This window comes from Thermobia domestica, chromosome 12, assembly GCF_964235325.1.
Source record: "Thermobia domestica chromosome 12, izTheDome1.hap1.1, whole genome shotgun sequence".
Lineage (NCBI taxonomy): Eukaryota > Metazoa > Arthropoda > Insecta > Zygentoma > Lepismatidae > Thermobia > Thermobia domestica.
In genome coordinates, this window is record NC_137465.1 from 80,171,212 (window position 1) to 80,186,218 (window position 15,007).

General features: G+C 35.8%; 1 protein-coding gene across 7 annotated transcripts in view; it reads right to left on the bottom strand.

Annotated features, from left to right (window-relative positions):
* Positions 1-15,007, bottom strand: part of Zn72D (Zinc-finger protein 72D) — a 396,471-nt gene that overhangs the window by 154,603 nt on the left and 226,861 nt on the right. For all 7 annotated transcript variants that reach the window (XM_081733834.1, XM_081733837.1, XM_081733835.1 and 4 more), the window contains one exon: positions 10,513-10,638. In XM_081733834.1, the coding sequence (XP_081589960.1) occupies positions 10,513-10,638 (126 nt within the window). The remainder of the gene's footprint in view (positions 1-10,512; positions 10,639-15,007) is intronic.

The following is a 15,007-nucleotide window of genomic DNA, read 5'->3' on the forward strand; positions in this document are numbered from 1 at the left end:
TCCGGTTGGACCTCAGCTAGTGTGTGATTTGGCAAATACACACACACTTCAAAATTCACTTTCGGCTTGTGACATTTAATACATATATATTTAAGAACAAGATATCTGGTTTGACGCTTAAAATTTTATATTTTATCAGACATTTATTTTTCATTGACTCAAGTAAAACAATAAATTGTAACTGTTTGGATTTTTAATTAAACCGATTCCTTCTTCTTTTCTTCGGGGTGCATCGTGTTCATAAAATAAAATAATACATTATATTTATGTAAATATAAAATGTGACAAGATCATCATGTCATTTGCAAAGGATCGTTATATTATTTTATGGGTACGATGGACCCAATGATAACCGACACAATTTGGTATCGATGTATAAAGTGTTTGTTTTAATTAGGTAGTGATTACCTATAACAAATTTGGATCATAAAATTGAAATATATAAATTTGGGTTATGAAAATGGCATATAGATATAATATAAATTGATTGTAAAACATTATGGAAATTAGATAAGCAAAATTATTATCAATCTGGAATTTATTAATGTCGGTGATTTTGAATAAAATTTGATAAATACTTTTTCAAGGGTTGAAATGAATCTATTTTTGGAAATGAAAAACGTGAATAATGATTGTTTAAAGTGAAACCAATTAAATCACGAATATGACATTCTAAATTTAAATGATATTTGTCGGATGTAACGATCAGTTCAGAATGTGAAAATTTCCCAATTTCAGTTCTTTTCGATCTTTCTTGTATGAGAAGAGTCTGTTGGTTCTTAATTGAACATTTTCAACCCATTGATTATCATAGTCAGACTCGTCATGTTGACCTCATTTCCTTGTTTCGTTGAGGTTATTACTCTTTTATTTTTCATTTCTCAACATAAAAAATGGAAAAATTAAGCATGACACGTTTGTGCTGGATGCCGATTAGCGTTCTCTTACGCATTTGTAATTCTATCAGTTTACTGGAAAATTGTCATTTCACGTCATGGATTATTGTAATGTTAGATTGGTGGATGATACACTCGATTGTGACTTTAATCTCGAATGTGACTATATGCCCGGATTTGATAAGTGCACTTTGCCAGTGAGGCCGCACAATTTTTAATATCGGCTAGCGTTCCTTAAGAGAATATGTTGTAAACCTACTAATTTTGTAGGTAGGAGCGAGCCAAAATTAATTAATAATCAATAAGTGATTGATGGTATTGAGATGCGGGACTGTAGTATCGAACTTTCCCCCCCCAGGGTATTCTTCTTGTCCTTTTCATGTCTTTATTTTCTCGAAATACCTTCTATAGGTCTAGATACTGACAGTCCAATTGGGGTTGGAATAATTTACCCGATTATGACATAGCTGTAATGCTTGAAGCATTCAGCTGGGATGGGATTTGGATTTAGTGCAAGAGCGATTTATGTAAATCGTCGGGAAGTTCAGCGATCCCGCACACTCTAGCTATGAGAAAATAGTAAGCCAGCGCTCATTGATCTTCGGGATCAAATCATTAACCTATATTTTTGTTTAGTTAATGGCTTACGACCTGTTTTGTCAACCAATGACACACAGGGTAGCGCCACGTCAGGCTTAATCGCCGTTTAACTCACGCTTGTACATAAGTATTTAAATGTTTGATAGTTTATTAGTTAAGTTACGCAAAGCAAGCTTATGTATGAATAGTTCAATTATTTGATACATAAAGCATAATATATCGAATCATGTGTAATAGTAATAGGATTTAAATGTCACGTACTGCATACAGAAATCCTTATTAATATCAAACTTCATAAGCCCCTTTTGAATATATTTGCTTTGCATATTTAGTGAATGAATATAGGATTTGGATTTAATCATGTACCATTTTACGTCTATATGTTAGGTTTTTATGTAATGTTTCATAAATTTTGCATTCATAGTCTAAAAGCTATTGTGGTTTATTGTATGGAAAAATATAAATACATATATACTAGCAGCGTTCACCCCGCTTCGCTGGGGTCACCCCGGAACGCAATAAACCTTGTTAATTAGATAATTTTTACTTTTTCGCTTTCAATTGATATGATAAAAACCATAGAAGATTGCAGTAAATGTTAACATTATATCGCCTGTCATTTATGTTAACCCGCCGAGTGACACGGTCATGTGGGTTGCATATAAATACGTTTATTTTTACCTATGATGAACTAACAAAGGATTTGTACGTTATAGACACTTGAATGGTCAATTATCTCAAGACACTGGTAATTGAAAATTAAAGTGATATGATAAAAACCATCTAGGGTCCAAATCATAATAACCCCCCAAAAATGAAAGAAATTGGTTCAGCCGTATTAGCGTGATGAGGGAACAAAGGATTTGTGCGTTCTCTTTTATATATATAGATATATATACAAAAATGCACACTACAGTAAATTTTGTTGATATATAATTCATATTATGTGTAACTTAGTCGTAATGATACATAAAATACTACAATTAAGTGGGTTAGTTTTTTTTTTTTTTTAACAAATCGTTCACGTATTAAGTAATAAATAGTTGAGTTATTTAGGGAATTAGCTTTGATATACCTTCTTCACATTTTTATTTTCATTTATGATGATTAAGACCAAAGACATAAGCAATATGCCTTTTATGTGAAAGAAAATCTTGTTTATTTTAGTGGCTAATGATTTTTATAAAATGTTTTAATAACTTTTACAAAACATTATAATAATTTTACGAAATATGCTATAGTAGTTCTAATAACCAATGTCATATTATGTGTTGGTTCATATTTTTAGGTTCTTAGATAAATGTGATGTTTATTAGTAAATATATTGAAGAAATATATGTAAGTAAGTCACTGAAGAAGGTTAGTTAGTAATGCCCGAAATATAGTTCAGTTCAATAATTATGCAGATACTATTGAATTAGATGTTCTTTTTCTTGTCGAACTTTTACATTTTTACTTCATTATTTTGGTTATCGATTAAAAAAAAATAATAATAATAAAAAAAAAAAAAAAATGGGAGGTAACGGAGACACACAGATACATTTTCAAACTTTTGGCGCTAATTTTAAAGTAAATTTGTTTGAAAGCAAGAATACTTATTTGAAAAAAAAAAGGAGAATAGATAAATAATTTCTTTTCGTCAATATAGTCAACAATCATTTATTTTAGTGGGAATAAAATAAGTTTGTATTCTAAGTTTGTTTTGGTCATCGAGAAATACGAGTGGTAATTGTAATGAATGAGAGGTCAATGATTGCAAAAGAATAATAACAGGTAACAAATTATCTGAGGCGTAAGGTGAATATATAACGATGCTTACAAATGGGTTCAAGAAATATTGTGGATATATATATATGTGCGTACCCCGTTGACAAAGTATGTCTGGGATAGAGATGTTATAATAAAATCAGGCTATGCTCTGATAGCAGTAGCAAGGCTATACTCCGATAGTAGTAGCGACGAAATGGTTTTATGAAAATGTTGTTTACCGAGGTTGACGTTGTGCCCTCGATGCAATTAAATGTGAATGCGATAAAAATGTGTTAATAAGAAAAGCGTTAGAGATGATATTTCTTAAATACATGAACAGTTATGTAGCCTTAATAGATGCCGTCATATTGTTACAGAATAGTTAAACATTGTTAAGAACGAACTTTTGTTTTAAAAATTCTCTCAAATACTAAACCACATGATAGAACATATGAGAATAAGATCTATTGCGAAATACAGCTTTAGGATTGTTGAATTTTGTTCCAACAAATTGATAAGTGAAAGATTTTTTTTTAAGTTTAATAATGTTAAGTTGTAATGACAAAGATTATTACATTGATAATATTTTTCATTTTGGATTGTATTGATTTTTTTTGAAATGCTTGAAAAGGGTATTCGTACTTTTTGTGAAAAAAAAAAGAAAGGGAGTTTATCAAAGCTTGCCTATAGCTATTAAGTATTAAAAGTTTCTATATTGTAAAGCAATGCACAAATTCGATTCCGTTATTGATTCCATTTTAATTTTCGAATTCCGAATCCGTTTCCGATACGTTTCCAGTTAAAAAAAAAAAAAAAAATGTCACGTATAATTTCGTTAGGTCGAAAGAATATTTTTTTTTCATATAATCTTAAATCTTCACCCAAATGTACTTGTTAAATAACGTTTTTGTAATGTTGTAGTGAATAGATTGTGTTGGTAGTGAATGTTCATAAAACATAAGCACACGGTGAGAAACCATAGTTCAGAATACCGAGTGAAAATTAACAAAATGATAGAACATTACATATTTTAATGAAACGACATTAAAAGACAGAAAACATTTCATAATTATATAAAAAGTGACCGAAAAAAAAAAAGTGACCGAACATACAGGTGTAAAGACCTATCACTCAAAATAATAGCAAGGCGTATAAAATAGTGCAAAATGGTGTTACTAGTGCTTCGTAAATAATGCTCCACCAATAATGCTCCTACAACAGTGACAACAATAAATAGTTCCTCCAAATTATACTGCTAATGTTTCACATTTACCCCAAGTTGCTCCTATATAGTGTTATTATGTTCGTCCCCACAAGGAAACATTGTGTTCACCGTTATCATAAAACAGTAGGATCAAACTATATACAGGGTGCATCAACAAAGAACCACACATAAATACTCCAGGGTCCTTTGACAATTTTGTAAATACAATATTGCCAATTCTCTGTGGGCGCCATTTGCTATCGACCACCGACAGCAAGAAATTTAATGCGTATAGTTTATTAAATTTATAATTGACTTTTGGTGATAAAACATAGTAGTTGGCAACTATGTGCATGCTCGTTCAGCACATGACTTCTCTTCGACGCCACAAACTGACTTTTCTTGTGAATGTGTGTGTGTGCAAAGCAGAGATTCTTTGTCTCAAAGATGTTGAAACTTCCGGTTGAACAGCTTCGAGAAAGTTCTAGAAGCTACTAGACTATTTCGTACTTCCGGTGATTTTCTAAAGTGATTGGTGATTGGACGACTTTTCAATGACTGACCAATCAGAAACTAGGTTACGTCCTAAATGTACTCTGCTCACTTGCTTTATGTAATCCTGAGGGACGCTAAGTAATCGGGATGGAAGATTCAACAGGTGCGGACACGACCCGATTCAGTGAAACAGTTTGTCAGTGAAATTTCATTTTATTAAAAGCATCGTGATTTGAACAATATGCACAAAAAAGTTTAACGTGTGTAAATGATTTTTGAAGTAACGATCACCTTATTAAACAAGAAGACTTGAAATTTATGCAATTGGTTCCATTAGAGCTCTGCAGGTCCAAAGGAACAACGAAGTTACCACGCCATTTCTGAGGACAATGTACTGTAAGTAAATGTGAATTAAAGTAATAGGAGCAATCAGGAAAATAAGTCTCGCGAGCATTAAAATCAAGTCTGCCTAATTCAGGAACTTATTGACGGAATGAAGAAGTGAGTCTAGCTTTGGAATTGTGTTTTATCCGCCAGATATCTCGTCTGCCATTAAATAGTGAACCTCGAATTAAAAAAAAAAAAAAAAAAAAGGAAAAAGAAAAAGAATTGATAACAAACGTAAGCTTACAACATAATCGGTCACAACCAACTAAAATGCATGCGTATAATTATATCATGTAAATATTTTCATTTTTTTTCTTCTTTACATGTTGTTTAGTTAGATAGGGAATTCCATCGAATTAAAAAAAAAAAAAAAAAAAAAAAAAAGTTGTCAGCTAAAGTACTACTTTGAATGTTATTGTGTATTTGACGTCATTGATAAAAGTGTTGTTTTAGTGATATAAATGATTAATACTTATTGTTCATTCCAGCTCAGATATATGTTAGTATTCAAACTTTCCGTGTAAAAACCAGTGCATGTAAAGTTATTAATTTTGCTTTCTGTTAAATATGAACGATTGATATCTAAGTCCCAGTGTTTCAATTGTTTGCCTGATATTTCTTTTTTGTGATTGTTTTTAGTTCTGAACAGAGACGCGAGAACAGGTTGCGGAATGTACATGATTTTAATTATATTTATGTAGTGAACTATCCCTCGCGCCAAACTTCCAGTTAGATAAGAAAGGTTAAGTCGATATTTTCATTTATTAATTTTTATATTTGGATAGTTCGGACGCAACCAAACACGTTGCCACCAACTCTTCCGCTTGAGTGTTTCCCAAGCTCAGGGGAAAGTTGGCAAAGCATGCGTATACTTCCCGGTGGAAGGGATGATTGGGAAAATTTCTAGTTCAAAATTAGTGTAAACGAGAGACGTAAATAAGCTCGTACGACCCCCTTTCACCAAGGCGATAGTAATTTTTTCCGTGCGACATACTAGCATTTGTGCTACTTATAGTGTCGACGTGTTTGTGCTTCCGTATTACTGTGGTGTCAGTGAACGCTGCTTAAACCAAGATATGTATGACATACCGTCCTAAACCAAATTTACCGTGCAGAACTCATAATTTCAGGTGGCACTAGGTTGAAATGCACGACAGATCTACAAAGGATTACGTGAGGCGTGTAGTGGCAGTGGCATATCTCGGTCTTATCGGACGGTTGCAAGCAAGATACGCTACAGTATTTGAGATGGACGCCAGTCAGCAGATAGTGTGCCGTGTTCGAATGGCTGATGGATCAACATGTGGACATACTACGGTATTGATCGAAAAAGATAGGCGATGGTCATGTAGTGAACTAATGAACTGAATATTTCATCTGCATCAGTGTCTCACATTTTAACGCAGTATCTCGTCATGCAAAAGATTACACCCAGATGAATCTCATATTGTGACGGAGATGCAAGAGTGACACCGATGAGAAGTGCGGGCTTAGTTTGAATGTTAAGCGCAGGAAAGTATTTATTAATTTATTTATTCCATCGTAATGCGACTGATGAAACCTGAGCGAGCTCGTACGAACCAGAACGGAAACATCAGTCCAGGGAAAAGCAGGTCGGCGCCTCCACGACGAAGGAAGGTCAAACAAAAGTTATATATATACTTCAGGACGGACAGAATGACGTCCAAAATGCATGTATTTTCAACATTAAATACTTTACGTTGAAATTTCGAACTTTCCTTTTACATGATTATCTTCCATGGTCGCTTGAAAGTAAAAATAGAAGGAAAAGAGTTATTTATTGACTTTGCTCTTCTAAAATTTTGGTTGTGGTCGCCGTAGTTAGACGAGGACGTCAGAGAAGGCAGGTCAAGTACGAGAACCCGAAACAATGTTACATGGGTTTTACATTTCAAGGGAAACTAGGAACAGCAATACATGTGAAAGAAAGAAATAAATACCAGGCATTCGATAGGGATACAGTAAATGAACAGGAAGTACAATAGCAACTGAACACGTTTAGAACGATGGGAATCACTCCAGCACAAGCCACGAACGGTATGTTCCTAAGCCAACATCCGGTTATTGAGGCTGATGTCAAATACATGAGCCTGGGAGGTTTTTTCTATATTGTCAGGTTAAAAATAAAGAAAATAGATGCTACTGCAAAGGAACTGTTAGAATACCAGTTATTTCATACAAAGCAGTCCTTCAAAGCTCGACGACCAGTAAATTCCACTTTTAACATTAAGAATGTCGAGAACAAATTAGTAGATGGTGATGTCCGCAACGCAGAACGGCTTCTCATCTCAGAAGATACTATAGCTTCTCCGAATGGATCTGTATTAGAAGCATTAAAAGAGAAACATCCGGCTCACAGCCACCCTTTTAAACCTCCCGATCTCATTGAGCCCAGTTTTGTAGTGCCTAGAGTATCAGCTGACGAGTTTACGAAGGCACTTAATCATTTCCTTCCGGGTCATCAGGAGGGTATGGACAGTCTCCGTCCTTCAATGTTAAAGGACCTCCTACTCTCCCAAGACTGCAGAACTAAAGACCACCTGATTAACGCCATCTGCGATTTTCTCCACCTGATTATTTCCGGTGGTGTGCCCACGGAAATTAGACCTATTTTCTTTGGAGCATCACTAATAGCTTTGAGGAAGAAAAGTGGCGGCATTCGTCCTATCGCAATAGGCAGTGTGTGGAGATGATTATCAGCCAAAATCATTTGCCATAGAATTAGAGAACCTCTAACACATTTTCTATCCCCACACCAACTGGGAGTTTGCGTCTCACATGGAGCAGAAGCAGCAGTCCACGCTGCTCGTATGTACTACTCTTTTCCACACCAGCAGGAGAAAGTTTTTCTGAAAATAGACTTCAGAAACGCATTTAACGAGTTGAATCGGGACTATGCTCATACAGGTAAAAAACAGTTTTCCATCAATTTATCGATACGTACATCAGTGCTACTCGCAACCGAGCAACTTATACTTAGGAGATGAAATAATCCTCTCTCAGCGTGGCGTACAACAAGGCGACCCTCTTGACCCTGGTTTGTTCGCACTAACTTTACAATCCATCGTTAATAGTATAAATACAGAACTGAACATATGATATTTGGATGACGGGACTATAGCTGGAGACAAGGATACAGTACTAGAGACATTAGAAATGATCCGTAGACGGGCTAAGGAGATCGGATTGCAAATGAATTTCTCCAAATGTAAGGTCAGCTTTCTCGGAGTTTCCAATGACCAGTCTAATAACCTCTTCAAGCTGTTTGACGAAGCCGCGCCTGGGATTCAAAGAATTTCGACAGATAACGCCAGCTTATTAGGAGCAGCATTATCTAATGAGGCAAGACGAACAATATTAAAAGACAAAAATTTCTAAATTAGAATTCTTCTTTACACGTCTTTCCTTGATTTCAGCTCTCACTGCCTTTTACCTACTACGTGCCTCATTGTCCATGCCAAGGCTGCTATACCTTCTTCGCTGTGCTCCTTCTTGGCAGGATGCTGATCTACTGGAATGCTATGACAACACCTTGAAAACCGGTCTAGAATCTATCCTGAATTGTTCACTCAACAATAACTCTTGGTTGCAGGCGTCCCTTCCTGTTAAATACGGAGGTCTCGGCATTCGTCGCGCCATGGATCTGGCTATTTCATCCTTTCTGTCTTCATTCTATAACGCTAAGCCATTAATCGAGATTATTCTTCAACAAGATCTTAGCCTAGTATCGGATTCGGATGTCAACGATAGCATTGCTAAGTGATCTATAGTGGGATCAGATCCCCCTGACCTTGATAAGAGAGGACTACAATCCTCTTGGGACGATCCTCTTATAAATCACCACTTTTCAGCTCTACTTCAGTCATCTGATAACCCAGAAGATAAGGCCAGACTCCTAGCTACATCATCTCCAGAAGCACGCGCTTGGCTCCATGCTATTCCGTCACCTTCTTTAGGATTACATCTTCCCAATGACAGTTTTAGAATTGCCAGTGCACTGCATTTGGGAGCAGATGTTTGCGAGCAACACAATGGCCTGCTTGTAGAAGTGTCGTAGACAAGAAGGGCCTTCATGGACTCTCCTGTGCCAATAGTGCGGACAGACATTCACGCCACTCCAGCGTCAACGACATAATCATGAGGGCACTAATTTCAGCAGGCGTTCCTTCTATATGTGAACCGTTGGGATGCAGTCGTGCAGACGGCAAGAGGCCAGATGGTATGACCCTAATACCGTGGAAGAAAGGAAAAGCACTTCTATGGGATTTTACTTGTTACGACATCTTCGCCCCTTCAAATCTGCATTCTTCCTCAGCACAAGCTGGCAACGTGGCTGTTCGCCGGGAAACAGAAAAGCGCAGGAAGTATAGCAATTTACTCGACAAATATAATTTTGTCGCTATAGCTGTCGAATCGGGTGGTTCATGGGGTCGTGAAGGCCTTAACTTTATAAAAGAAGTTGGTCAGCGCATTTATTTATCGTCAGGAGACGCTAGAGCAACCTCTTTTCTACTGCAACGCATCAGTATGGCAGTACAAAGAGGGAACGTTGCATCAGTTTTGGGAACGCTACCCTCTGGTAAGGAACTGGAGGAGATCTTTTGTCTGTAATCTCGGCGAAGGTTTGAGGATGCTGTTGCGAGGCTTATCACAATAACGTGTATTAGTGGATAATTATATTTTGATATTCTGTAAAATGTAAATTGTGCACTGTTCAAGGAATGTAATCTTCTGTATTAGATTATCTTTAGGTGCTTCATTGCATTCGGTATTGTACTTATGTACATACTAGGTATTCCACTCGGATAAATTTCGTTGATTTCCTTGACTATTGATATTGTTTCAATTAGTTTTATATTGTTTCAAGTAATTCAGTAATTGTTTCAAGTTGATGTAATGAGTTTTTTTCTTATTTTAAGTTTGTAATATGTAACAGTATCATATAAATACATTAGTAAGATATTTACGTTAGATAACAATTATCAATACTTCAATAATGTCCTCAGATCTTACTCTGTAATCAATCACGTTAATGCCACCATTTCGTTAAAAAAAAATGGAGGACAATGGTGACTAGGCTGTATGTTCATATTTGACTATATTAAGCAGTATATTATACTAGCGTAATCTAAGTACATTAATTACTGAAGCAGCACCTACCATCATCGTTTTTGATTTCTTCAATATAATCCTGCCCAACTGGTTGAATTTCCTTTTCCTCCAATTTCGGAGTATCACTTTCAGCTTTGTTTTCATCCTTACCTTCACCCTTTTCTTCTTGCGAGCCTAAAATATAAGAAATATCAATATATAAATGAACTTTCAAGAATTAATTGTATTATTATTATTGCAAGTAGTTTAACACATACCTAGGTATACAATTAAAAACTAATCAATATTTTTTTTTCCTTTGACTACATTTTTACGCTATTTTAGAAAACCATATTATCACATTTAAATCATTATCTATGTAGGAATTAATAATGTAATTATATGATATTGTTACACATTATTATCAGGAAACAGACAATCTGTCCAGTTACAATTTCCAGTACACAAAGTTGCATTAAGTTATAAACGAACATACATAATATAAAAATGTCAATTAAATGACAAACCAATAAACATAAAATAAATTAGACATGCAAAACATTAAAAGAAATATCCTCAACCTGTCATAGATAAAGAGTTAACCGAAATATACAAAATGATGTACAAAGAACCAATGCATTACATAAAATACGAAATTCCAGGCAACACTGTGCTGTGCAATGTGATATAATTGAACCTTCATATAACAGTACTTGATGGTAGATGTGGCTAGCGTGGAACGGATTAACTATTTAAGATAAAAAAAAAAAAAAAAAAAAAAAAACTTCTTCCATAATAGGAGCAGAGGGGAATGATTTAAAAATACAAGCTGCGTTTCCCCGCTGAATTGCTAAACTGTCTTTGTATTAAAAATTGTTTGCTCCGCGGATCTCCTGTTTTCACAATCAGCTGTGAACCTATTTGTTTCACTAGATTCTTTGCCTCTTTGCTGAAAACACCCATTGTTTCAACAGCAAAGGGAATGAAAAAATGGTCCTCTTTTAAGCATTTATATTTTAAATGTTTTCGTCTGCACGCTGTTTCTACCGCACTTCCAGCTTCCTTAGATGTTGATACGATATGAGAACCTGCAAAAGAATCATACAAGTGACATCCCATACTAGACATTGCCCATTTTCCCAGGGGATTAACGTGATGCCATCTGGCCTTTTCCCATCATCCCGTGATAAGCCTGATGGTTCTAAAATTGAAGGTACGTCTATGCTGGCCAAAGTACGCTTTAAGATATCATTTAATTCAGCGTGACGGGACACACTGCTTGCGATTTTGGGACAGCTCAATGGATGCAAACACTTTTCACTGACTTGCTCCCGACAAATGCATGTAAATTTTTTTTTTTTTTTTTTACACATGTTCATGCCAAGGTGTAGAGCAACACAAAGACGAAAAGAATTGTTATCCATGAAAGTTCCAATATTCCTTGATGGAATTGATTGCAACCATGCGCCAGATTCTTTTTCTAGTAAGGCCTTAAAGCGAGCTATATCAAATACATTATCCAAAAATAACTCTTGTTCAATAATTGATCTTAAAATTATTTCGTCCCAGCTTTTCTGTACTTCCAATGTGAATGGTATATCTTGTCCAAATAAGGACGTCCATACGTCAATTGCCTCTATCAAAGGATGAATTACCACATCAACGGGAATGTTAAGAATGTTGGGGATGAGTGGTCTCACCCCATAACACGAGGAAACAAAAGCTGGAAGACTGAGGTCGGAGACTGCGGATGTTCAAACCTCCGAAACGAATTGGAAGACTAGCTTGTGTCTATTGTATTTGATTCATAGATATATTTACGATAGATTGTAATGCTCTTTTCAGGCAGGCATCCATTTGGAAAAGTAGAGATGGCATATACCATATTGTAGTAGTTCGAAAAAAGTATTGTAACTATGCAATTTTTAGAAGGAAATATGCCAAGTGAGATGGTAAAATTTTTAACCGTTCAATAACAGTTTTAAACTGATTTAGGTGCTCATTAAAAGCTATTTCGTAACCTGTTTCATGCAGTGGAGCACCTAGAAGAAATAACTGGTTCGCATTAACTGTTCGAAGACCAGGAAGAAGCTGTTGAAATTGTAATACAATAGTGGGGTCTACTTGTCCAGATGTGAAAAACAGTTCACATTTAGAAGGATTAACTTCTAAACCAATGCGTTTAGACTTAATAAAATATTCACATCCTGAAAGACAGATTGTGGGGAACCACCCAAAGTACCATCATTCAGATAAAATAAGTTTAGTTCAGATGATAATTTGCGAACTATAGGATGGATTGATAAGCTGAAAAGCATTGGGCCAGGGGGATCTCCTTGCTGGCAACCGACCTGGGACAGTATTGTTTTCTCTCCAAAAAACAGCATTGATGGACAAGCACAGCTTTGCCAGAAAAAGGGGTAGGTGGCAGGGAGCTGTTGCTTTATTTCACTTAACATGATATCACGTTCCACCGTATTAAAGGCATTTTTATAGTCTATTTTGAGAATGACGTGCTGTGAATTTTCATGGTTCTTGATAAAAGTTCGAGTTGAATGAATAATTGCATTACACCATCTCTTCGTTGCGAACCCTAATTGGTTGAGCTGAAAATAGGAAGAGCATTGCTGATAAACACTGGAGCATGCGAGCTTAGAAACCAATCTTAAGGTGCAACCTACAGCTATGGGACGAATTTCGCTTTCTTTCTTACGGAGTGCACAAAGTGTGGCTCCAAAGAAATATTTTTGTATATCTTGAGGCACTCTTCCACACAAAAGATTAATTAACCTCGTTAGGTTATCCAATAATATTTCAGCTGCTTCCCCTGCCGATTTGGATAACAGATCCTTTAGATGTTGTGGAGATAAGCCATCAATGCCTGGAGCTGAACCACTGGGAAAACTGTAGATAGCTCTCGAAACCATTGGTGAGAAGCTTATAGATCTCCTCGTGCACTGGGGCCAATGTGTCATCTGAACTTAATCTAATTACACCTTTTGTGTCAAAATCCGAAATTTTCGCTGCCACTCTTTTGGAAAGCTGATTTTTTCTTCTTTATGAAGCGATTTGTTGGTGAAGACAAATTTAGGTTTTCTTTCACGAGGTTTGTGAGATTTATTCTTTCAGTTTGTATATGGAGTTCATAATATGCACGAAGACAACTTCATTTTTCAACAAGATGGGGCACCCCCTCACTAGAGTCGCCAAGTGCGTGAATATCTGAATGAAACTCTACCGAACCGTTGGATTGGTCGTCAAGGAGCTGGTGACTTAGGATGTCTCAGCTGTCTTCCATGGTCATCGGATTTGAGACCCTGTGATTTCTTCCTGTGGGGTTTTGTAAAAGACACCGTTTATGTACCACCACTCCCACAGAACCTGGAAGAGTTGAAGAACCGGATCCGCACTGCCATAACATCAGTGACGCAGGACATGCTTGCCCGAGTATGGGAGGAATTTGAGTATCGATGTGATATTGTTTGTGTCGCTGATGGAGGACATATTGAACATCTGTAATTTGAACATGAGAGGTTCGTAAATGTGTGTGTAAAATTTCATATTCGTATGTCTTAAAGTTTAATAAATATATGCATTCGAAATACGTATATTCTTTTTGAAACAGGGTGTACTTACGTACTTTTCCAATAGTTATAAGAAATTCAGATTTTTAAAAGGTGGGGGTTTTGAGAAAATGGCGGCCAAACATGGCGTCTTAATGAAATTTTTAGCTTTTCGTCATAGTATAACGTAGGACGTAATAATCAGAAACGTAAGTCCTTTACATTTTCAAGAGATCTTATCAAGTAGATTTCGATGCTAGAAGCTGATGGCAGTGTCGTAACAAAACTCCTCGGGGCCCCGGTGCAAGAAGATATTTGGGGGCCCTCCACAAGCGAACGTATTTTTCAATATAGTAGTAAAAACAGCAAACTCAATATTACATACACACAGAGAGAGAAATACTTCCCTCCAAATTTATCTTAAATAATGGAATAACATAAGATGGAAAGGGTATATTTACATACTACAGCATTTCACAATTTAGATAATTTTACAGAGCATTTAAAAAGTAGAGTACCATATCCATTGCATGAAGTAAGTGAAATGTCTTTTCAATATTCGTCAAAATAAAAAAAAAAGTATTATTTATATAAATTTTTAAGAGAAAACAAAAAAGTATAATAAATGATGTTATTCACAGTGTACCATAGTTATACACATGAAGTTTGTTTTCGTTCTACGTTTAATACAGGGTGTTTCAAAACAACACCGACAACGTTTGGAAGGTGATCCTGACACCAAGGTAAGACAAAAAGTATAGACCAACTTGGGTGCACAAATGCTTCCTTTCGGAGTTATAGGCTGCCGAAATCATGAAAAATTGAAATTTAAAGGTCCATAGCTCCAACACTATGGTACATACCATAGTCTGGTCAAGACTTCACCTAGGAACTAGTATGTGTCTTATCCAAATATCCATGTTTCTGAGTCCTTCAGTACTTCCGCAACAATTTTTATAGAGGTAATTGGTGAGTACTTCAAATTATGTGTCCGTAGCCTA